General features: G+C 31.1%; 1 protein-coding gene and 2 long non-coding RNA genes across 6 annotated transcripts; 2 read left to right on the forward strand and 1 right to left on the reverse strand.

Moving 5' to 3' along the window:
- Positions 1-1700: 1700 nt before the first annotated feature.
- On the reverse strand, positions 1701-24946 carry LOC105790084 (IQ domain-containing protein IQM2). 4 transcript variants are annotated; one of them, XM_052635169.1, is made up of 8 exons: positions 24779-24946; positions 24246-24650; positions 21008-21188; positions 20793-20881; positions 20378-20465; positions 3159-3398; positions 2972-3073; positions 1701-2525 (listed from the first exon to the last, which is right to left on the reverse strand). In XM_052635169.1, exons 2-8 carry the CDS (start codon positions 24638-24640, stop codon positions 1857-1859), a joined length of 1764 nt encoding a protein of 587 aa, XP_052491129.1. In that variant the 5' UTR covers positions 24641-24650; positions 24779-24946; the 3' UTR covers positions 1701-1856. The 4 variants fall into 4 exon arrangements, with proteins under 4 accessions (XP_052491129.1, XP_052491127.1, XP_052491125.1 ...); XM_052635167.1 differs by lacking the exons at positions 20378-20465; positions 20793-20881 and adding exons at positions 3619-3706; positions 4030-4118 and having other exon boundaries at positions 24246-24712; XM_052635165.1 differs by having other exon boundaries at positions 24246-24712.
- LOC128043106 (uncharacterized) lies at positions 11815-12942 on the forward strand. The gene is made up of 2 exons (XR_008198829.1): positions 11815-12084; positions 12620-12942. It is a non-coding gene; the product is annotated as an uncharacterized LOC128043106 (long non-coding RNA).
- On the forward strand, positions 14060-19290 carry LOC128043107 (uncharacterized). Its single transcript, XR_008198830.1, has 3 exons — positions 14060-14093; positions 18531-18762; positions 19047-19290. It is a non-coding gene; the product is annotated as an uncharacterized LOC128043107 (long non-coding RNA).
- Positions 24947-25731: the final 785 nt, after the last annotated feature.

The following is a 25731-nucleotide window of genomic DNA, read 5'->3' on the forward strand; positions in this document are numbered from 1 at the left end:
GTGGCTCAAAACGAATGACAATAAGTGTTAGATTATATTTTGCTCCTTTATCAGAGGAAAAGCCTAGAAAAAGTCGAAATTATATTTGTATATTTTTAAATGATTAAATTAAAATTTTATCATTTTGAGTGTCAAAGTACAATTTTACCATGTATTAACATAAATTTTCATAAATTTTAAAGGGCCAAAATGAGATTTCCTATTATAAGGAGCCAAAGCCCTTACTATACCCTAGCACCGCCCCTACCCTTTACTCAAAAAATAGATAAATTAGCTTCTTACATATTATATCAAAGAGCAAATTGGTTATTTACGTTCAAATTTCACTGATTTTTACACTAAGAAGTGGACATGACCCCACTCCATTCAAGTTTTTTAAGTCTTTTTCAAGTCATAAAGTATTGATTCAAGACAATGGCATTTTAAAAGTATTCTTACATCTATCAATTGGATCTTAGTTCGATTGGCATGAGTATTATTGTCAATACAGGAAAATGTGGGTTCGAGTATGCTGTGAAGCGTATTATCCTCCTATTTAAGGGATGGGGAAGCACTATCTAGGCATTCATTTAAAAAGAACAAATATAATCAAAACATATACTACTTTAAAATATTTTATAACTATATATGACTCTTCCAAAAGTTTTTAATTTAAAACGTAGAAGTATTCCTTTTTTATATATAAATTTTGATGAATTAAAACTTTGTATTATGTAAATTTTTATATATTTGTATATTAATATTATATTAATACTTTTTTAAATTATATTTTTTTACCAAAAAAATTTAACTAACATTTTATTTTATATTGATTTTGATGCTTAGTTCTATCGTCATCTCAGGCTTTGACATCATTGACACATTGCATTTAACCAGTCGAACCTTTGGTTAAATATTGTAAAAAGACATGTTTATTTTCAGCCTAAAGGTTTTTGTTTGTTTCATGGTGGTTAAGCACAGTTGGCCACCATCCCCCATGTCACCCCTAGTCTAGTCTCGATGCTAGACTCAAGCCATTTTTTCCATAGAAATGGGATTAGCCTTTGGAAGAATACTTTTTCTCTAGTCCAAGGGTTCAGTCATGCTTTGGCGTTTGTGGTGGCTTTTGTGACACTCGAGTCCTGTGGTGACTCATTTTCTCTAAGTACTTAGTGACTTTGTTCTATTGAGTTTTTGCAGGGACTCGTTTTTGTCTAGGGTTCTATTGCATCTATTATTTCAAGTCGGAAATGTTTCCACTGTCACAGGAGGAAAGAATTGCATAGAGACTTACCCACCGCATTAAAGTTATGTTTATCTTGAAGGCTAATAGTATCATTGAACTGAAAAAGTCGTGAGAACGAACCAAGGTCTCTCTTTGTTCTCAATTTAGGTAAAGAGGCTTGATTCAAGCAATGAAAACTTATTTTCTCCAACATAAAGTTTAAATTTTTCTTGTCTTTCAAGGCTTTATCTAGTTTGGGACCAAGATCCTCGATCACTTTCTTCATTCGGTATAATTAGATCTATAACACTATTATCCTCAGTTTGCATATAATCTTTTATATAATAAAAAATGAATTAAAACATAAAATAAATAGATGAAATTCCATACTTTTATTGAAATTTAAATTATATTTCCTTTTTCAAAAAAAAAACTTACAATTGTGATGTCAACTTAAAATACAACATGAACAAATCAAAAAATTGTATGCATGATCGAAAAGAATGATAAAGAATTCATATATCATCTTCTCTATTCACATCAAAAGAATCAACTACTTGTAAAATGTACTTAATATCAACTCTAAATTCTTATTACCCTTTCATTTTTCCCCTCCATGTATCAATTTTAGTATCAGAGCACATCTCGAAAATCAAACTCCGACACCCTTTAAAGAGAGGAAGCTTTTCTGCAATAAGTTCTCTTTCTTGAGAAGAGGTAAACTTTGTGTTCTCATCTCTTCTCTCATAGTCGTTACCGATTCAGACAATTTTGGATTCAAGCCGCTAGTAAATCGAGGAGAAAAGTAGAATTTCTTATAGCCATCACTTCTCGGAGATAAATTCACTTGTTCCAACGCTCGAAATTGAAGTTCTGAAGGGAAATCTCGAACGCAACCGATCCGAGGTCCTGCCCCTGTAGTCCATTTACATGACAATTGCTTGCCCAATTGAAATGATTTCATCCCTTTCTTAGAGTTAATCCTTTGAAGAATCGATTCTTTAGCAATGGCTTCAACATTATGATCATTTTCATTCATCATCTCGTCCTGAACCGTCAAATTTGAACCCTGGTTGTAAGCAACAGCAACCTCAAACAATTCGGTTTTCATCGGTATTTCAAGATGACTCAAGTTGAGGAACCTGCTTGACATTGTGCATTCAAGGCCTTCACTGCTTCCTTCTTTGATCAAATCACCGAGCTTCTCGATCGAACCTTTGACATTGTTTTCTTCAAGCTCTAAGCTATTTTCTTCAGATGAATTGCATCTAAGATGGTGACTGGTTCCATGGAAACTCTCTTCTCCATCAACTGGTGCCATCTGAATGTAACAAAATGAAAGCATATCATGTCAACCATTCATTTCCATTTCCAGAAAAAAAAATACTCAAAATCATTAAAAACACATTTTCATTGGTAAAAGTACCATGGATATCCCTGTCCTATGACTCAGGTTGCATTTTGCTCTCTACTAAAAAATGGACAAATTAGTCCCTATACGTTAAATCAATGAGCAAATTGATTTTTTTTTACTAAAACTTCATCCATTTGTACTATTAAAAACTAGTGTGGCTGACGAAACAACAAGTGTACCTCATGTTGATGTACAAAAACCAGTTTTTAACAACAGAAGAATCAATTTGCTCTTTGATCTAATATATAGAGACTAATTTACGCATTTTTTTAGTAGAGAGACAAAATGCAATCCAATTCCTAGTACAGAGGCCTCCATGGTACTTTTATCCATTTTCATCAAATTTTTTTTACCTTAACATCTGTAAGATCAACATCGTTCTCCCTCAAAAATGAAATGAAATCGTTAAAGTTTTCTTCTGTAGGACGATAATGACCGCTATGAGGCCAAACCGCCTGTTTGAACACAATAATAGTAAATTAATTACTTACTTTGAGAAAAAAAAGCGAAGAATCGGGATAACATATACGAAAAAGATACCTTAAGGACACCATTGTCAACAACTAATCTACCAGCAGCAATAGTAGCACCACCAGCCAAGAAACTAGAATGTTGAAAAGTACCCTTCTTTTTCTTGCCAACGTACAAGATCTTTGATGTACTAAGTACAAAAATCCACTTAGAATCACTGGTTTCTTCTGTAGTTTGAAGAAGTTTCCCTGTTTGCTTGTATATGAATTTCCCATCTACCACAACAATCTCATAGGGCTTCCTTTCCATCTATATAATGAAAAAACAAAATGTGAAATCGATATGATGTCGGATATGTATTGGGATATATGTATGTTCATTTCTTTGAATGGAAGAAAAACAAGGAGTTCGAACAACTCGTATCTATGTTGAGATATGACTTTTTAAAACCCTATAAATACATAAAAATTAAAAAACATTCGTGTCAGACACATAGTGAACTGAGTGAATAACAGAAATAAAGACTCACCGGACCAAGATATTTGATGCATTGTTGTTGAAGCTTTAATCTAGGACATTTTTCTATATTTACTTCTTTGCCTTCTCCAATATCCAGCCTGCATATTCAAAACAAATATATTTTTCATTAGAAATCAAAAAAAAAAAAAATTATTGAGGGGGTCGACTCTTTCGAGAAAAATATACAAAGTGCCATTTTCCGGGCAACGAGCCAAAGCCCCTACAATTGAAGGTATTGCCCCTAGGTTGTGTTGGGGGCTCTTACCCTCCATGAACTGTACATAGCTCTCAGTAGAGGAAAGAGATAAACCTTTGGCACAACAAGTTGACCAGCAGACAACACTTCGAAAACTTGTTCCAAAAAAATCATCCCCTCAACACTTGCAATGAATAAAAAAAATCCAGTTTTAAAGAAAATTACCAGTAAAAAAAGGGTTCTTGACACTGAGAATGGAGCCATTGATTATAATAAAAATGCAAGTTATGTCCATACCTATGCCTTGGATCAATCTGCATAAAAACACAACAATGGTGAAACCCTGTTCGTTTTTTTTCTTCTTGTAATAACTGAAGTATCCTCTGTTTTACGGTCCATAAAAATTAATTATTTCAGGGTACATTGAACTTACAGCTTCAAGCCAGTGTTGTAAAGCAAGCTTTTGAGCTTTATCGTTCTTGAATAAACCTTTGCCAACTTTAGCAGCTCTTGTTCTTGCTCTTGACCAGCGAGAAATAGCTGTTTCATGTTTATCCATGTCGAAAAATGATATAGAACTCCTTTTCAATTCAGCAAAATCCAAGAGCTTCCACCTACATCACAACATGATGAATTCGAGATAAATGTCAAATTTTGTATCTTCAAAGATAAATAATAAACTTTTAAGAGGTCAAAATATAATTTTACTAAAATACTAACTTGTAATTTTATAAAATTCAAAAGAAATAAACAATATATTTATCATTTTCGGCCCCAAACGGGCCAAAGTCATTGCCTGCTCCTTTATATACGCCCCCTATATCTATTCTATCCGAGTGAAAAATAAAGTAGGCAGTTCAACTCATCCGTACCAATTTTTCGGGCTAATATCTCAAATGATTTTTTATCCGATCAGACCGATCAGGTTGAATCAAGACCATCACATTCCTATACTCAGAACATGTGCTGGCTAAAGAATGAAAACAAAAAAGCATATAATTAAAAGAGAAAAAGATAATACAAACCAGCTTTGCTCAACAAGAACAGCACAATCTGCTAGCTTTCTCCTTGTACGGAAGCTCTTATAAACCTTTTGCAATCTTATCGCAGCCTCCATTTGTGGATTATTAAGATCTGAAACCCTCGATTCTTTTGAAGATTCCAATGGAAAATCTGGGTTTAAAGATTCAACAGCATCCATTGCTTTGCTCTTCGAGCTTGCTACAGCTTCATCAATGGCGGAAGTCATTGTTTCCTCCAAATCTCTGCCTTTAAAACTAACAGATCCTTCCAATATCATCTTCCCAGAACCACATGATTTTAAAATAGTTGGCTCTGAATCTGAGATTTTGAAACTGATGGATCTAAGTGGTGTTTTAGCTCTTTCTTCATCTCCAAAACTAATGGATTTCACAGTCATTGAATCCAAGCTGCCATTGTCCATTTCAGTACTGCATTCACCAAATGGCCATGAAAAAGCATTACCCATTTTCTGTCAAACAAACGATATTTTCAGGTAGGCATTTTATTATACACAGAGCAAACATTTAAAAAAAAAAAAAGCACATATTACCTCAAACGCCTGAACTGTATAAGAACTGGAAAAAGAAAGGAAAATGGAAAATTGGGTGTTGGGTGTTGGGTGTTGGGTGGATTCTTGAATTTTGATATCAGTTCTCTTTTTTCCTTCACTTTCCCTCTGGTTTTTTTTTTCTCGGGAAAATGATCAACTGTGTATCTCAAGTGTTACCATTGATAACATCGATCTTGGATTTGCTTATATAATGGTAGTTAATCAACTTAATTATATGTAATCTAGAGAGATGGAAAAATTAAAGACACAAAACAGCGTTGTTTTGTGTAAACAATTGATAAAAAGTGGTTGAAACTTCCATGCATGAGTTGCTTTTCTTCATGGGGAAATATGACCCACAAGTTGACATGGAAATCCTAGAAAAAGGTTTCAATCTTGTTGGATTAATTAAAATATTTATTAATGTTAAAAAAAATACATTTTTAAAAAGTTTATAATTACATGAAATATATAGATCCCAATTACACCTGTTCATGGGTCGGATTATTCGTCTTGCTTCGAAAGCTTGCCTGAAATTCGGAAGGGTTTAGGCAAAAATATTAGGTCCGAAAAATAAATCTGAAAAAAATTAGGCCCGTTTAAAATATGGATTGGGTTCGAGCTTGAACATTCAAGGCCCAAACCCAGCTCAATCCGACCCGTTTTAAGTTTATAATATTTTATATTATGTTATTTTTATATATTATGTGACTCGATAATTACTTGAATTTGGTAAAAATAAAAAACCGAGACAAAAAAATTTATTTAATTATTGTTGGTTCGACAATTGAACCAATCGAACCGGTTGAATCGAGAATCAGTGGCCTGATATGTTAAACTACCAATTCAATTATTAAAACACTGAATGTGACACTTTTAGATTAAACTACAACTTCACCTAAAAATTTATATAATTTCTTTTAATTTTTAAGTGATGATGTGGCACAATCTCGAAGTGTCATGTCATCAAACTTTTATACATTTTAAGTTCAATGATCAAAATAAACTTAACTATCGAGTTCAATTGCTAACGTGGATAAAAAATACAAGTATTATATTATCCATTTTGTAAATTTTGAAAGGATTAATTTTGTAAATTAATATATTATTTACTTTAATTTTTCCTATAAATTATTTTCTTTAAATTTTTCAAACTTTTGGAAGGAAAAATAAATAAAATGTAAATTTAAAATGTTAAAATATTTCAAGACCTCTTAAATTATTGATTAGTTAGACATAATGAGATTTGGCTCTAAGATTAGATTCTTCTAATCCGAACCAAGTCTCTTATTTACTCAATAAAAATATTTTATTTAAATTACAAATTTTATATGAAAAAAATTTTAATATATTAAAATCAATAATTCGATTCAACCTGATTTGATTCATGAATAATCTTTATTTCAAAAACAACCAACAAAAGTCAATTGAGTCTTAGCTCGATTGGTATGGGCATTGTTTTCAATGCAGATGGACGTGGATTCGAGTGCGCTGAAGCATATCATCCTCCTATTTATGGATTGGAGAGGGATGATAGGTAGTTCTAGGCATTATGTCACCAGATATGATCAAAATTTATAATGAAATTAATAAAAAAAACAATAATGTCGAAATATGCCTTTCAAATTAAGTTCCGAATTAGTGGATGCTGTTACCAAAGGAAATGGCAATGCCATGCGCAAAAAGGAAGAAACTCATAGAATGGCAGAGGCAAATAGAGCTTTTGCATATTTTCGCTAATCCATGAAACATAGATTCATAAATCCATACATCTCAACCGGAAAAGAATCAATAGAAAAAAAAATCGGAATTGATCGATATATTTCTCGAAACAGACGAAAAGGAAACGAAAATTGACATGTAATATTTATCAATTTTAATTAATAATTTAAAATTTATATAAAAATATTAATTAATTGCATTTATAATTTTGGGATTAAGGCACCGTCGAAATTGTGTACGTACTTTACACTTCATTACTATACTTTTTTGTGTCTAATTAATATTAATTAATTAATTAATTAATTAATTATAAGCTTAATTATTAAATCAATATATATATGTATATATACGCACGCGTAGCCGAAAAATCCCACACTTTATACTTGTGTCGGAAAGTAGCATATGGTATACAGCCAACGTAGATGATTAATTCAACATTTTGTACTATAACCCCTTTAAAATAATATATATTTTACGACAAATGGATAACACTTTTTTTTAAAATTTGAAATAAATATATAAGCGGTATACAAATTTAATTATATATTATATCGAGGTATTGAATGTTGGATAAATTTGGCATTGCGATCAAGGTTTTATCTCTTGATTTTGTTGAAAATTTCGATGAGTTTAAAGTGAGAGCATTGTGTCATGTCCTTTAAATGTTTTATATGCTATAAGTCATGGGGTCGAGCTAGATCATATGCAAACTCTTTAGCTTTCATGACAATTTGTTCAAGTACTCCGAGATGCTCTCGTTCTATTAACTCCCCGAGTCTCATGGGAGAGACTTGTAAGGACAACAATGTCAAGGGGGCAAGTAGGGGCAAGTAGGGGCAATCTTGTTAGAATTGGATTGGACCAGTTGAATCAAGATCCTACTGGTGTATCCATCCAAATAGGGGTGTTGAATCGAATTTTGAATGAATTGTTCAAAACCACCATTGAAACCAAGAATCAAAATTGGTTGAATCGATTTTTTACCTCTTTTTTTAAGCTATTTTTTAGTCTTAAATCCATAAAATTTGACCCAAATCGGTAAAACCTAACTAAAATAATATATATATATATATATATGGCTCAAATAAATAAAATCCAACCTGAAAAACAAATAAAAGCTAAATATATTAAATTTGTTATTTACTCGTGTTTATAATTTTTATACAATTTTTCTTATTCTTTAAATTTTTTTAGCAATTGAACCGTAATTTGATTGGTATGATTATCGGTTTGTCGGGGCAAAGTCGAATTTCTTTTTTTAATGGAGTCGGAATTAAATTATAAAGTTTTGTAAGAGTTAACATACAATTTCACCATTGTATTAGCTAATATCTTTATAATTTTTAAAGGACTAAGCCCTTGATTGATAAACCATTAAAAATTTAAATCCATTTTCAATGATTTAATATTTTACACATGTTCGATAATCCAAAAATAAAACGTCTTGATAAAAAAATTCTATAAAATGTGTGAAAATAATAAGTAGATAAGAACTACTTATCATTTAATGGAGAATATTTTTCAATTAATTTAATTTAATATTAAATTTTGATTTTTTTATTTAGAATAAGGTAAAATTTAAAAATTAAGGATAAAATGTAAAATATATTCTTATCAACTAATCTAACTATATTCCGTACTTAATTTTTCAACGCTTATTTTCTAATTTTAATTTTTCTGTTTATCAAATAATATCTAAATTAAAATCTTACCATTTGGGGAGCTAAAATGCTCGCCCCCTCTCGCCGCTCTTGGCCCATAAAAATGATAAAATTATACTTAAATCCATTCAAAAATTTATCAAATTATAATGCAATATAAAGAGAAAATCACAGTTTATCCCTTCTAATATTTTTTAATTTAATTTCAACCATTTAAAAAAATTTCTAATTTCATCACTATAACCAAAGCTCATCAACAAATAAATTTCATCAAATTAAGTTCAAAAAAATATTATTTTATAATTCTTTAATTTTCAATTAAACCAGTACAACTAATAAACCTAAATCTTCATATGAGATGTCAATGTCCCCCATGTTATCTGGCAATTTATAATTGCATATCAATGGTTTGCAATGTAAATGTTGGTAAAAAGCTAATCCCCACTTTTATGTCAACATGGTTTAGAAAAAAGTCAAAATTAAGTACTTATGGTTGAGTAAAATGTAATCAGAATCACTAACAATATTATCGATTAGCATCGATATATCGCATATATGAAAATAAATGTATAACTGAATCAAAATCAAAGTTTTATGTTCATATGTGAACCAAAATCTAAGTTTCATGCGTATAACTGCATCAAATTAAAATTCATATATCAGATTACACATTAGACCAAAGTTTATGTGTAAATTCGATACTTGTCGCTAAATAAATTTAAATTTAAAAGAAGTATTTTATAATATATTAGTTAGTTTAATTATAAAAAAATAAAATAAAATGAAAAGTGAGTCAAAAGTCTAGTGACAGTATTGGTTAAAATATTAGCCCACAGTACAGCGCAGCAGAGCAGAGCAGAGCATTGGCCTCAACAACACTGAAGAAAAAATTGGTGTCTCAGCGTTGTAGTAAATTAAAAAGAACAATAATGACGCGTTTTGCTTACAACTCGCAGTCGCAGCAGCAGCAGCACCGACGACATTGAATGCCGAGCCTGCGTGACGGTAAATTTAGTGTGTATGTATAATTCGGGTTTATATTTTTATTTTTATTTTTACTAATAGGCTTTATTCATCATTTGGTTCTTGAATTATACCCATTTTTCATATTGGTACTTGAATTATAGTTTCGTTGCACTTTTTGGCCCTTGCAATTAACAGTGTTAAAAAAAAATCAGCAACCAATCATAACATGCCACATGTCCCCTATAGATCGTTGATGTGGTCAAGAGTGAAGCCAGAAAATCTTTTATAGGGGGTCGAAATTGAATTGTAATTTTTACGATTGTAAAAATATAATTTTATCATTTTAATAGTCTATATATTTATAATTTTTAAAGAATTAAATCAATTTTTTATTATTTTTAGGGGGCCAAAGTGTAATTTTACTTTTATAAATTTAAAATTTTAAAAATTTTAAAAGGCTTAAATTGAATATTTTTCATTTTAGGGGGTCGGGCCCCTGTCAGCCTCCCTAGCTACGCTCTTGGATGTGGTTGATGACGTGATCGTTGATCGGGTTTTGACTATGTTGACTATGCATTGACCACATTGACCAAACAAAAAATTGTAAAAAAAATATATTTAAAATTATGTGTTTAGTTGTTGAAGGAAATGAGAAAGTTGATAGATGGCCACAACATGGAGAAATGGGATTGGTTGTTCGAGTTGATGAAGCAAGACAAGTTGTTCAACTTGAAGGTGAGGAGAGGGAAGGGAAGGTGTTCGTTTTGCCGAACTATAACCAATCGATGGAGCAACAACGGGAGATGACTTTGAAACGAATCAAGTATTTGCAAGAGAGGGGTTTTAAAGGATGGTTAATGGCGGGGGAGGGAAAATGTAATCCCCCAACTCTGGCGGACACGTCGTTGTCCATCAGAATAAGTGACCCTCTCGAGTTCAACCCGTTTAGCTTCACTTTCACTTTGAAGGACAGACAAAGATTTTTCCACCCCATCAATATGATCAATTCCCTTTTCACTAAGCTTAGTGTTCACTTCCCATGTGGTGCGTTATATATTTTTTAATTTTCTTTATTTTTTTAGAATTAATTTAAAAGTATTGTACTTTTATATTATTATTGTACTTGCTTTTCTCAAATGGATAGAATTTAATATATTTTCATCATGGGTTGGATGAACTAATGAATCTTGTCTTTAGTTTTATCATTGAGTTTTGTTTCCTAAACATTACCTAAAAAAGCAAATCCACCTACTAAGGAAATCTTTAATAATGTCATATAAAGGTATAAATATTGAAATTTTCTTAGTATATGAAACCGCTCCCTCTCTATGAAGCCTGCATGACTCTCAACAAAGTGAGAGGCAAAATTCGAGATAAAATCGAACATAGACATTAATGGCTCAATACTAAACCTATTAAGAGAGTCTGACATATATTTTGTTAACTATAATATATGCTTCTTCTTCTTTTGTAGATAAAGACAACCTAAAGCGAAGACTAAAAAATACACTAGTTTCTCAAAGAAGTAACATAATTCGCCTTAATTAAGCTTCTAGTTGATTGTAGGAGTTCTTCAAACCAATGAATTTATGTGAAATTTGTCACCATACACTTGGCCATATGATCAGCAACAATATTTTGGGTCCTTGAAATATGAGGAACAATGACCTACCAGTTTCGACTAAACAAACGATGAACAAGACATAATTCAGCCAAGTAACTATCTGCAGCTCCACCAATTAAGATCAACTCTACCAATAAAGTATTATCACATTCCACTTTCAACTGTCGATAACCATTTCTCTATTATAGGAGTAGACCCTCAAGTAAGGCTCTTACCTTAATCTTAAAAATTGAATTATTTCCTAACTACATCGAAAAATCACCTAAATTATATAATTATATAAAATAAAATAAAAACCCAAAGTCTAAATTATTTTTAATTAAACAAAATATTTTTATCCAAATTTATTTATTTTAGTCAAACTCTTTAAAAAATATCAAAAGAATCCTTGATTTGGTCAAATAACCCCACAAGTTATGAATAAATTTAAAATTAAAGGTGTGAGGTGCGTTGTGTGGTGATACTGCAGCTAGGCACCGCCCAATCTCCGTACCAAGACGCTGTAAAAAAGGTACTAAAAAGAAGAGAAACAAAATAGTCAGCGTCTGATTATGTTGACGTTTGGTTTGGCTTTTACTTTTGCTTGCTGGATTTCTTGGTTTGTCTGTCTGCCGGATGGCACCAATTGGTGCAAACTTTTACAACGCACCACGTGTTTGATGAAATACCAGACTGAGGTGAAATGAAAGACGGTGTGACTGTGACTCACAACTTCAACAAACATCATTAAATTAGTAAGTATCCCAACTTCTACCACATAGGATGAGGAAATTCTACAATAAATTTCGGTATTAATATAATTATTGGTAAAAAAAATATTCGGTCTAATTTATTCGATATTAAATAAATTAGTCGCTCTCAAACATAGTTGGAGTAATTTAATTTTTATCAATTTTAAAAGTAAACAATTAATGATGATTGATCACAGTTTCATCAATATTATAATAATAAATTCAGTCCTCGATGTTTATATATTTTGTTAATTTAATCTTTATTCTAAAAATTCTAATACATTTAACATCAACATTACTACTTAAAAATATTTTATAACTATATATGACTCTTCCAAAAGTTTTAATTTAAAACGTAGAAGTATTCCTTTTTATATATAAATTTTGATGAATTAAAACTTTGTATTATGTACATTTTTATATATTTGTATATTAATATTATTTTAATACTTTTTAAATTATATTTTTTTTACCAACAAAAATTAACTAACCTTTTATTTTATATTGATTTTGATGCTTAGTTCTATCGTCATCTCAGGCTTTGACATCATTGACACATGGCGTCTAACCAGTCAGATCTTTGATTAAATATCGTGAACAGATATGTTTATTTTTAGCCTAAAGGTTTTTGTTTGTTTCATGGTGGTTAAGAACAATTGGCCACCATCCCCCATGTCACCCCTAGTCTAGTCCCGATGCTAGACTCAAGCCATTTTTTCAATAGAAATGGGGTTAGCCTTCAAAAGAATACTTTTTCTCTAGTCCAAGGGTTCAGTCATGCTTTGGCGTTTGTGGTGGCTTTTGTGACAATCGAGTCTTGTGGTGACTCATTTTCTCTAAGTACTTAGTGACTTTGGTCTATTGAGTTTTTGCGGGGACTCATTTTTGTCTGGGGTCCTATTGCATATATTATTTCAAGTCAGAGATGTTTCCATTGTCACAGGAGGAAAGAATTGTATAGAGACTTAACCACCGCATTAAAGTTATGTTCATCTTGATGGCTAATAGTGTCATTCAACTGAAAAAGTCGTGAGAATGAACCAAGGTCTCTCTTTGTTCTCAATTTAGGTAAAAAGGCTTGATTCAAGCAATGAAAACTTATTTTCTCCAACATAAAGTTTAAATTTTTATTGTCTTTCAAGGCTTTATCTAGTTTGGGACCGAGATCCTCGATCACTTTCTTCATTCGGTATAATTAGGTCTATGGCACTATTAGCTTTTGTCTAATGTTCATCCTCAGTTTGCATATAATCTTTTATATAATAAAAATGAATTAAAATATAAAAATAAATAGATGAAATTCCATACTTTTATTGAAATTTAAATTATATTTCCTTTTAAAAAAAAACTTACAATTGTGATGTCAACTTAAAATACAACATAAACAAATCAAAAAATTGTATGCATGATCGAAAAGAATGATACAGAATTCATATATCATGTAATAGCCCGATTTTTAGAAATGTTGAAAACAGTGGTACGAGACCACCAAAGTCAGAAAATAACCTCGTAAATTTTATTATTTAATAATTACGGGTCAAATATAATTGTTAAGAGATTTTTAAATTAGTAATTTGTGTTTTTTTAAAAATTTATTAAGTTAAGAAATTGAGGAAAAGAGGTATCGAGAACTCGATGTTATAAATCGAGCTGTAAATATTTTTATAAATATTTAGGGAGTGTCAATATGGTAGTCTTAAAGTTTCGTCAGAAAATTTTAACGTTTCGGCAGTCAATTAATTAAAAAGGACTAAATTAAAAAGATGCAAAACTTGCTATAGTGATTAAATAGCTTAACAATTAAATAAGAAAGGACTAAATGAGTAAATGAACCAACTTAAGTGGCAGAGGCGGCATACCGTTAAAAAAATCAAAGATTTTTATGTATTTAAGGACAAAATTGGAATTACAATAAAGTTTATGTGGCCAACTTTTATTTTAAGGATTTCAAGACCATTTCTTCTTGAAATTTCGGTGGGAAACAGCCATGGAAGAGGGTTTTTTGGCTTCAAGTAAGTTTAATTCTTGCTTTTTCCTTGAAATTTTTATATTTTTAGGCTTTTACAATTAGATCCAACTTAGTATTCTACTAGTTTCTCATTTTGTTGAAAGTTTTGGAAGATACCAATGATAAGTTCATATGATTTTTCTTATTTTATGATGAAATTGAGATGTTAATGGATGTTTAAAGGTGTTTTATTAAAGAATTTTGGATGAAAACATGTTTTAGGGATTAAGTCGAAAAGTATTGAAATTGTGGAGAAATTATGAAATTTCATGGAACCCATGGGCTGTTATTGATATGTATGAGAACTATTAGGCTTGGATCAAGGATTAAATTGCAAGAATTTTATTTTCCGAGCCTAGGGATGAAATTGTCATGTGTTAAAATTTTAGGGTCAAAATGGTAATCAAAATGTTGCACTAAAATAGTTTTGGGCAGCAGCAGTGTGCCAACTTTGAAAAATCACAAAAAATCGTGGGAATCGAATTAGAAGATGAGTAAAATATGAAATTAATGCTTATCGAGTCTAGTTTCTTATAGAAGAAACGATGTAAGCAATGAAATTGTAAATCATGAGATATAATAAATTTTGTGAGGCAGAGTCAGAATAATTTTGGAATCCCCTGTTCTGAATTTGGAAAATCATTAAAAATTGTAAAAAATTAATTAGGGGTTAAACCTTATAGTTTTAGAATCCTAAACGAGTCTATTTTCATTATAAATAAACGGGAATGCCATCCGAATTATGTACAATGAGATAATCAATTTTTAGTGAAGAGAGGTCAGAACTACAGAGCAGTGCAACAGGGGAAACTTTAAAGAATAAACTGTAATTATTGGCTAAACCAAAAATTCTAAAAATTTTATGGTAAGAATATATGTGAGTCTAATTTTATGTAAAATTAACGGATCTTAATTTGGAGCTCTTTAGATCGAGATATAAATAAATTAGTGACTCTGACTCAGATAGACATCTTGAGTTTACATACAGGAAAATAGTGATAGTATGGAAAATGTTGCTTAAATATATTATACACATTAAGGATGTGGAATGGAGAGGAGGAGGAGGAAAATTAGAGAATATATAAATGATTTGTCTATAATTGGTCATATGTTCGATTATAATTGATAAACGATGAAATAGAAATTATTCTTATATTTGTGCATTATTGGTCATGATTTAAGCTCATGGGAAAAATAAAGTTTTATAGTATGTATGTATGGTATATATATGTGTGTGTGTGGTAATTTAGATATATGGATGTATTTTGGTTGTGGATTGATCATGATGATAAAGGTTAGGTATATTTGGTCTATTAAGTGACATAATTGAGAAGTATGATAGGTGGGTCATTCTATGTGTGAGATGATGGTATAATTTGGCTTGGTTAAGTAAGTTAAAAGGATGATTACATCATTGAGGTTGCACTGATTAATCTGGTTTATGTGATATAAATATCAAATACATTTGTCTTTGATGCGTGATAATTATTTAATGCCATGAGAATTTGTTTATTAGTGAGGTTTAAAATGTATCTATATTTTGTTATATAATTTGTTTTGTAATTTATTTGACAAATGATAAAATTAACTCAGATTACTATGTGAGGTGAATTATGATTTGGGTAGCACATCTACATTCGCAATAATAGATAAAATATATTTATATCATAGGTGAATGGTTAAACACTTGGGCTAATTTAAGGTGTATATTTAGTAAGGGTAGTTGGTAATGAAGTAACATGTTTTGATTTAACATCGATAGAGAAAATTTGTTCTATCTTTGTGGCTAATATTGATAGTTGTATGGGAGATGAATGGATAATGTATATGTGACACTTAGCTTATAAGATATTGAGTAATTGATATATTACAATAGTTAAATAGGAAAATGTGACGACATGAGAATATGTAATGATACAGATCAATTCAGGTACTCGTGATGAATTCAATAAGTAAATGGAAATTTTTTAAATTCATACGACGAGGAAATGAAAGATTGTGAGTATATTGGGCTACGTAAACCCTAATTAGCGAATCAAGAATAACAATTTGAAAGTTTTAGTTTAGATGAAATTTTACAACTCGGTTTAATATGGTTAAAAGTGTATATGTTCTGGTAATACCTCGTACCCTATTCGGACATCAAATACGGGTAATGGGTGTTACATATCATCTTCTCTATTCACATTAAAAGAATCAACTACTTGTAAAATGTACTTAATATCAACTCTAAATTCTCATTACCCTTTCATTTTTCTCCTTCCATATATCAATTTTAGTATCAGAGCACGTCTCGAAAATCAAACTTCGACACCCTTTATAGAGAGCAAGCTTTTCTTCAATAAGTTCTCTTTCTTGAGAAGAGGTAAACTTTGTGTTCTCATCTATTCTCTCATAGTCGTTACTGGTTCAAACAATTTTGGATTCAAGCCACTACTAAATCGAGGAGAAAAGTACAATTTCGTATGGCCATTACTTCTCAGAGATAAATTCACTTATTCCAACGCTCGAAATTGAAGTTCCAAAGGAAAATCTAGAACGCAATCGATCAGAGGTCCTGCCCCTGTAGTCCATTTACATGACAATTGCTTGCCTAATTGAAATGATTTCATCCCTTTCTTAGAGTTAATCCTTTGAAGAATCGATTCTTTAGCTATGGCTTCAACATTATGATCATTTTCATTCATCGTCTCGTCTTGAACCGTCGAATTTGAACCTTGGTTGTAAGCAACAGCAACCTCAAACAATTCCATTTTCATCAGAATTTCTAGATGACTCAAGTTGAGGAACCTGCTTGACATTGTGCATTCAAGGCCTTCACTGCTTCCTTCTTTGATCAAATCACCGAGCTTCTCAATCGAACCTTTGGCACTGTTTTCTTCAAGCTTTAAGCTATTTTCTTCAGATGAATTGCATCTAAGATGGTGACCGGTTCCATAGAATCTCTATTCTCCATCAACAGGTGCCATCTGAATGTAACAAAATGAAAGCATTTCATGTCAACCATTTGTCGAAACCATTTTTTAATAAATGGGTCGACTTTAATTTTAAAAACCAACATGGGAGTTGCTACAATCCTTTTTGTTGAGGTGTGATTGGGTCACCTCGAAGAGTGGTTGTTTTTAATAAATGATTTAATTTATAAAAACAATAATTTTGGTCCACGAAATTCAGAAAGACGAGTTCAGAAGTTGATTACGTACGAGGAAAGATTAGCACCCTCGTAACGTCCAAAATTGGTACCTAGTTGATTACTTAATGTCTTGGTGTCAAAATTGAAGACTCGAAAAGAATTTAAAATACGATCCCTCTTTATATTGTGTTATTTTTAATTAAAATTACTCAAATAAATCAAAAGGTGTAAAATGTCTTTTTATCTCGAAGTCACAAAATGTCATATCCCGTAAGTTAAGACACGACACCTCGTATTTTTGAGAATAAGTCTGCCTTTTATTTTTTTATTTAAACCTCATTTATTTTAATTTTAAAAGGGTATTCGATTATTTAGGTTCAACGCGAGAAAAATCGAAATCCAGTAAGTTAGGGCACGACTTCTCGAATTTCCAAATACAGAATATCGCCTTTATTTTCAAAATTTTCTTTTTACGAATTTGGGTAAAAATTAATGTAATATTAAAATTGATATATGAATAAAATGTTACACTAATGAATGACAACAATATGAAAACACGAATAAGTGAATTACAGTATACATGATGGCAATAATCACATGAAGCATGTCACTTTAATATCAATATTAACAATCAAAGAAAACGAAACAAAATAATATATGAAACAATTTGGAGTAAATAGTATAAAACAACTTAAAGCAAATAATATGTAAAACAAATTAAAATAAATAATATACAAAGCAATTTAAAATAAATAACATATAAGACAATTTAAAATAATATGTAATTAAAAAGTTTAAAATAAATAATATGTAAAAAGAAGTTTCAAATAAATAATATACAAAACAGTTAAAAATAAATAAATGATGTGTACAAAATATTCAAAATAAATAATACATATAACAGCTTAAAAATAGGTTATATAAAAGAAATTGGATAATAGTTTGAAATAGTTTAAAATAAATAATATGTGGAAAACTTGAAATAAATAATAATAAAACAATTTAAAATAGTAAAATATGAGAAAAATGTTTAAAATAAACAAAATGGGCTAAATGAAAAAGAACAGAAATGCGGAGGGCCACGGGTGCAAATAACCCATCAAGCAAAAACATGCGGATCCCCCTTGAGCGGATCGGGTTGCGCGCGGATAGGCCCTAAACGGCATCGTTTGGGCGCCTGGGTTCCTAACCCAAAACGGCGCCGTTTTGCTTCCTTATTTAAATCCAATTTTTTTCTACAATTTTAATTTTTCTGCTTTCTCAAAAAAAAAAATCTCAAAATTCTCTCACCCTCTCTTCCCCCTTCAGGCTTTGGCTATCGATCGTCATGCCGGCTGTCAACTGCCGACGACGGTGCCTTCGGCCGCGGTGGCCAAAAAAACCCAAAAATAACCCCTTTCGAAGCCCTTCACACGTGGAGTAAGGATCCGAGGCCAAAACCCCCAAAACCCAGCCAAACCCGACGAAGCAACGAAGAAATGTTTCGTTTCTTCTCCTTTTCCTGCGTGGCCGTCAATGGTGAGTAGATTGGCCGACGTAGGTAAGTTTCTTTTCCTTTTCCCTTTTATTTTATATTCGTAGATAAAATAAAAATAAATCTTAACGTGAAAAAAAATAAACGAAATCAAACGAAAATCACCTTGAAAAATATATAGAAGTCGAGTCTTTTTTTCTTTTTTGTATTCAATCTTTTTGAAAATAAAAGAACCGCCCTTTACAATACATTTAGATTTGCCCTTTATAGCCGATTTCTGCATATTATTTTTACTATTTTCCTACTATTTGATGTTTGTTTGCTTCTGCCTTTTTTCTCTTTGTTTGCAGGTGGCGTAAAGGTCAACAGTGGAAATTCCGACTTTTTGCCATTTTGGTGCAAGGGAGGCAGAGGGGTGTAAGACGGCACTGGAGGCTCACATGGGATTGGGGTTTCAGTTTTTACTGAAACTGAGTTTAGTTTTCGGGCCAACGGGCCGGCTAGGGTTTTTAATTTTGGGGTTTGGTATGTAAAATTGGGTTTAGGTTTAGTTGGGCTAGTAGTTTTTTTTTTGGAGCTGTTTAATTATTTTGAAAATTGGGTTATTTTTTGGTTCGGGCCCGGGCAAAAATGGCCTATTACACCATTCATTTCCATTTCTAGCAAAAAAACATATTCAAAATCATTAAAAACACATTTTTATTGGTAAAAGTACCATGGATATCCCTGTCCTATTACTCTCTACTAAAAAATGGACAAATTAGTCCCTATAAGTTAAATCAATAAGCAAATTGGTTTTTTTTTTTTTGCTAAAACTTCATCCATTTGTACTATTAAAATCTAGTGTGGCTGACGAAACAAGTGTACCTCATGTTAATGTACAAAAATCAGTTTTTAACAATAGAAGAATCAATTTGCTCTTTGATCTAATATATAGATACTAATTTATCCATTTTTTGAGTAGATGGAAAAAATACAATCCAATTCCTAGTACAGAGGCCTCCATGGTACTTTTACCCATTTTCATCCATTTCTTTTACCTTAACATCTGTAAGATCAACATTGTTCTCCCTCAAAAATGAAATGAAATTGTTAAAGTTTTCTTTTGTAGGACGATAATGACCGCTATGACGCCAAACCACCTGTTGAACACAATAATAGTAAATTAATTACTTACTTGGAGAAAAAAAAAACGAAGAATTGGGATAACATATACGAAAAAGATACCTTAAGGACACCATTGTCAACAACTAATCTACCAGCAGCAATGGTAGCACCACCAGCCAAGAAACTAGAATGTTGAAAAGTACCCTTCTCTTTCTTGGCAACATACAAGATCTTTGATGTACTAAGTACAAAAATCCACTTAGAATCACTGGTTTCTTCTGTAGTTTGAAGAAGTTTCCCTGTTTGCTTGTATATGAATTTCCCATCTACCACAACAATCTCATAGGGCTTCCTTTCCATCTATATAATGAAAAAACAAAATGTGAAATCGATATGATGTCGGATATGTATTGGGATATATGTATGTTCATTTCTTTGAATGGAAGAAAAACAAGGAGTTCGAACAACTCGTATCTATGTTGAGATATGACTTTTTAAAACCCTATAAATACATAAAAAAACATTCGTGTCAAACACATAGTGAACTGAGTGAATAACAGAAATAAAGACTCACCCAAACAAGATATTTGATGCATTGATATTGAAGCTTTGATCTAGGACATTTTTCTATATTTACTTCTCTGCCTTCTCCATAATCCAGCCTGCATATTCAAAACAAATATATTTTTCATTAGAAATTAAAAAAAAAAAAAAGTGTTGAGGGGTTCGACTATTTCGAGAAAAATATTCAAAGTGCCATTTGCCGGGCAACGAGCCGAAGCCCCTACAATTGAACGTATTGCCCCTGGGTTGCGTTGGGGGCTGTTACCCTCCATGAACTGTACATATAACTCTCGGTAGAGGAAAGAGATAAACCGCTGGCACAACAAGTTGACCAGCAGACAACACTTCGAAAATTTATATCAATAAAAATCATCCCCTTAACACTTTGCAAAGAATAAAAAAAATCCAGTTTTAAAGAAAATTACCAGTAAAAAAAGGGTTCTTGAGACTGAGAATGGAGCCATTGATTATAATAAAAATGCAAGTTATGTCCATACCTATGCCTTGGATCAATCTGCATAAAAACACAACAATGGTGAAACTCTATTCATTTTTTTTTTCTTCTTGTAATAACTCAAGTATCCTCGTATCTGTTTTACGGTCCATAAAGATTAATTATTTCAGGGTACATTGAACTTACAGCTTCAAGCCAGTGTTGGAAAGCAAGCTTTTGAGCTTTATCGTTCTTGAATAAACCTTTGCCAACTTTAGCAGCTCTTGTTCTTGCTCTTGACCAACGAGAAATAGCTGTTTCATGTTCATCCATGTCGAAAAATGATATAGAACACCTTTTCAATTCAGCAAAATCCACTAATTTCAACCTACATCACAACATAATATATTCATGTTAGTCGAATTCGAGATAAATGTCAAATTTGAACCCTAGTTGTTGTAGTTTTGCTTTCTTTTTCAAATTAAAATTTATGCTGTATCCTTTTTAGAGGTATAGAGAATTTATCCATAAACTATCATTTGTTAATTTATTTTTTAAAATTGTATCTTTCTCAAATCTTCTAAAATTTGAGCAAAAGAGAATTATTAAAGTTTTTTTCTCTTCTGGCACTTCAATTTTCCATTTCGTTTGGTTGTTGTGGAAGTGTAAAAAAAGCTGTGATATATGGGATTTTCCATTTCGTTTTTTTTTTTAATTTCCCATGAAGAATAATTTCCCATGAAGAATATTAAGTGAAAGAATAATTCCTTTTCTTTGCTGTAGTTCTATTCGTGTTTAAATTGCTTCTGTTAGAGCTCTTTGTTAATGCTTGATACATCTTTTATATAATCGATTTCTTGAATAGATGGATTATGTATGTACTAAGGAAAAAAGTGGTTTGATTTTCTCTAGGTTATAGATGAAGCCGATCGAATGCTTGACATGGGATTTGAAGAGGATGTTCGCTTTATATTGGGAAAGACATGTTCTGGTATGTCTCTTTCTTGGTACATTGGCATTTTAAACTCCTAGAAGATGCTTGGATTAAAGCTTTTACTGATGCTTATGAGTAAACGTCACTAACCATTGATAACTTAAGGTTCAATCAAGCTAAAAAATATTGTTCTGTATCTTGGTAGAATAATGCAAGAGCAATTAGGTTGGAAATCCTCATGTTGCTTTTAACCTTTGCAGCTCGTCAAATAGTAATGTTCAGTGCTACATGGCCTGTAGCGGTTCATCGGTTAGCTCAGGAGTACATGGACCCTAATCCTGTTAAGGTAATTATCTAAATGCTTGATATTGATGGTGTTGTCATAGTTTCCTATATATTTGAGAAAGTAATAAATTTGTTTTCAGGTTGTGATTGGCTCAGAAGATTTAGCTGCCAACCATGATGTTATGCAGATAGTTGAGGTCTGATTTTATTTAACCGGTTAAACTGTCTTTCATATTAACTTATTTTGTATATATATAAATGCTTTTATTAACAGTTGTTTTCTTATGTAGGGTGCACGTTATGAGCGATTGACTGCATTTAAAATTTCTCTTCATTGGCTAAATAGAATGGGCTTCATTTAAAAACATAAGTTTGCATATCCTTTCATTCCTTAAATTTAAAATGGTTCTTGAATTTTGATGCTATTATAAGTTTCACTTAGTTGTTGGCTTTGAATTAAGCACATGAGCTATATAAAACATGCGATAGTGCTAAACTGCTAATCAATCTAATTTGATGATGTTAGTTTAACATGGCATTGAGATGCTCACTTGATATTCATGTGATTGCGAGTTATCCAACTAAATATATCATCTAGAATTGCTTGATGGCTCAAGTTGTTTGAGTTTAAAAATTGAAAATCAGTTGTGGTGTGGATACTTAATTGCATTAGAATTTAAGTACTTTTTATTGGTTCAATTTTGAGCTTTTTTTTTATGTTCTTTCTTTCATTTAATTTCAGTACTCAAATCTGTTGTTTAATTGAGTTAATTTTGTTTTGCATGAATTAATTTACTAAAAAAATGGGCCGGATCGAGCTCGGGCTTAGAAATTTTTTTTCGGGCTGGGCCTGGACAAAATTTTAGGCTCATATTTTAGGCCGGGCGGGCCTGGGCTTAGGAAGTGGGCCAAATTTTTTTCTTGAGCCTGGCCCGAGCCCAACCCGACCCATGGTCACCTCTAGCAGTGACCTTGATCCTCAAAAATAAAAAATTATAATAAATTTACATGTTAGTTTTAGTACCTAAAAGAGTTTTCTCACTTCACCACTATATCACATGTTATTTAAATTTATCCATTGGATTTGTCAGATTTTGTGTGTGAAACTTTATTGAGTTAATTGAAGTTGAAGTTTTTTATCTCATTTAGGGTGGGTTTGGATGGGCAATTGGGTGCGGTGCGGTGCGTTTAGCTTACTTTGTCTCACGCTACAATATCGCTACAGTATCTAATCTCACCGCCACCGTTGTTTTTACACTAACCGTAGGTAAACGCATCGCCCATCTAAACTCACCCTTAGACAGGGTGGCGAAATCCTCTTGACCCAAAATTGGTAAATTTTTAATTTAAGTCCTTTAGAATTTTTGAATTTATAATCTAATATAATCATAAAATTGCATTTTTTACCTCTTAAAATTAATAATTCAATTATGTTTTAGTTTAGGTAATTTTGGGCCAATAACCAATAAAAGTCTCTTTATTTTTAAAATTACCGAAATGGGTCAGGTCTTAAATTAGTTATCGAAATGAACCATTTCCCCTAAAAACGCGTCCACGTCAGTGCGTTGTCAGGGGATAAAGTAGAAAAATGCTTCCTCAAGTAAACGCTTTGTCCACGTGGACAGAAAACGCTTCCTTGAGGGCACGCTTTGTGTCCACGTGGACAAAGCGCTTCCGTGAGGAAATATTTTTCCCCTTTTTTAGGATTTAGGGTTTTTTACAATTAGAGTTAGGGTTCTGGATTTTTAAATCTTTAGATTTTAGGGTTTTAAGAAAAATTAAATAAATAAGGGTTTAAAGTTTAGGTTTCTTAATTAAATTAATTATAAATTTTAAAAATTAAATTAGAGTTTAGTATTTATGGTTTTTAAGAAAAAAGCAAATAAATTAGGGTTCAGGATTACTTTAGTAAATTAATTATAAATTTTAAAAAAATAGATTAGGGTTTAATCTTTAGGGTTTTAAGGAAAAATTAAATAAATTAGGGTTTAGGATTTAAGGTTACTTGAGTAAATTAATTATAAATTTTTAAAAAATTAGATTGGGGTTTAGTATTTAGGGTTTTTAAGGAAAAATCAAATAAAGCTAATTTTATTCGTTATATATTTTAAACTCTTCTAATTTACAGATTGAATCAAGACTATCACATTCCTATACTCAGAATGTGCTGGCCAAAGAATGAAAACAAAAAAGCATATAATTAAAAGAGAAAAAGATAATACGAACCAGCTTTGGTCAACAAGAACAGCACAATCTGCTAGCTTTCTCCTTGTACGGAAGCTCTTATAAACCTTTTGCAATCTTATCGCAGCCTCCATTTGTGGATTATTAAGATCTGAAACCCTCGATTCTTTTGAAGATTCCAATGGAAAATCTGGGTTTAAAGATTTAACAACATCCATTGCTTTGCTCTTCGAGCTTGCTACAGCTTCATCAATGGCGGAAGTCATTCTTTCCTCCAAATCTCTGCCTTTAAATCTAACAGATCCTTCCAATATCATCTTCCCAGAACCACATGATTTTAAAATAGTTGGCTTTGAATTTGAGATTTTGAAACCGATGGATCTAAGTGGTGTTTTAGCCCTTTCTTCATCTCCAAAAATAATGGATTTCACAGTCATTGAATCCAAGCTGCCATTATCCATTTCAGTAACGCATTCACGCAATGGGCATGAAAAAGCATTACCCATTTTCTGTCAAAGTAGGCATTTTATTATACACAGAGAAAACATAAAGAAAAAAAAAAAAGCACATATTACCTCAAACGCTTGAACTGTATAAGAACTGGAAAAAGAAAGGAAAATGGAAGATTGGGTGTTGGGTTGATTCTTGAATTTTGATATCAGTTCTCTTTTTTCCTTCACTTTCCCTCTGGTTTTTTTTTTCTCGGGAAAATGATCAACTGTGTATCTCAAGTGTTACCATTGATAACATCGACCTTGGAGTTGCTTATATAATGGTAGTTAATCAACTTAATTATATGTAATCTAGAGAGATGGAAAAATTAAAGACACAAGTTGCTTTCAATACAAAATACGCTAAATGAATACATTATAAAATTATCCGAATTTTATTAAAAGTAATAAAATTCGGAAAAAATACTGAACAAATAATTGAAATAAGATTTTTTTAAATTATTTAAAAACACACTAAATGAGTACATTTTAAATATAATGTATTAAAATAATAAAATTAGAAAATAGTATATTTTTTAAAGTAATAAAATTCGGAAAAAATATGAATAAAGAAATTTGAAATAAGGGCTTTTTTAAATTTATTTAAAAATACAGTAAATTAATATATTTCAAACATAAAATACTAAAATAATGTAAAATAATAAAATACGAAAATAATAAATTTTATTGAAAATAATAAAATCTGGAAAAAATATGAATAAAGGCGAAATAAGGAGTTTTTTAAAATTTATTTAAAAATACACTAAATGAATACATTTCAAATATAATGTACTAAAATAATGTAAAATTAGAAAATTAGAAAATAGTATTTTTTAAATAAATAAAATCTAAAAAAATATGAACAAAAGATCGAAATACGAATATGTTGGTGCAGCCTCTGCCACAGGCCATTTTTCTACTGTTTTGTGTTTTTTTTGTACCATTTTGGTAAATAATAAAAAATATATTATTTTGGTATTTTTTATTCTTTTTATTATTTTTGTAAAATACCGATAAAGCAGCTTTGTTTTGTGTAA

The sequence above is a fragment of the Gossypium raimondii genome, chromosome 8 (assembly GCF_025698545.1).
Source record: "Gossypium raimondii isolate GPD5lz chromosome 8, ASM2569854v1, whole genome shotgun sequence".
NCBI lineage: Eukaryota > Viridiplantae > Streptophyta > Magnoliopsida > Malvales > Malvaceae > Gossypium > Gossypium raimondii.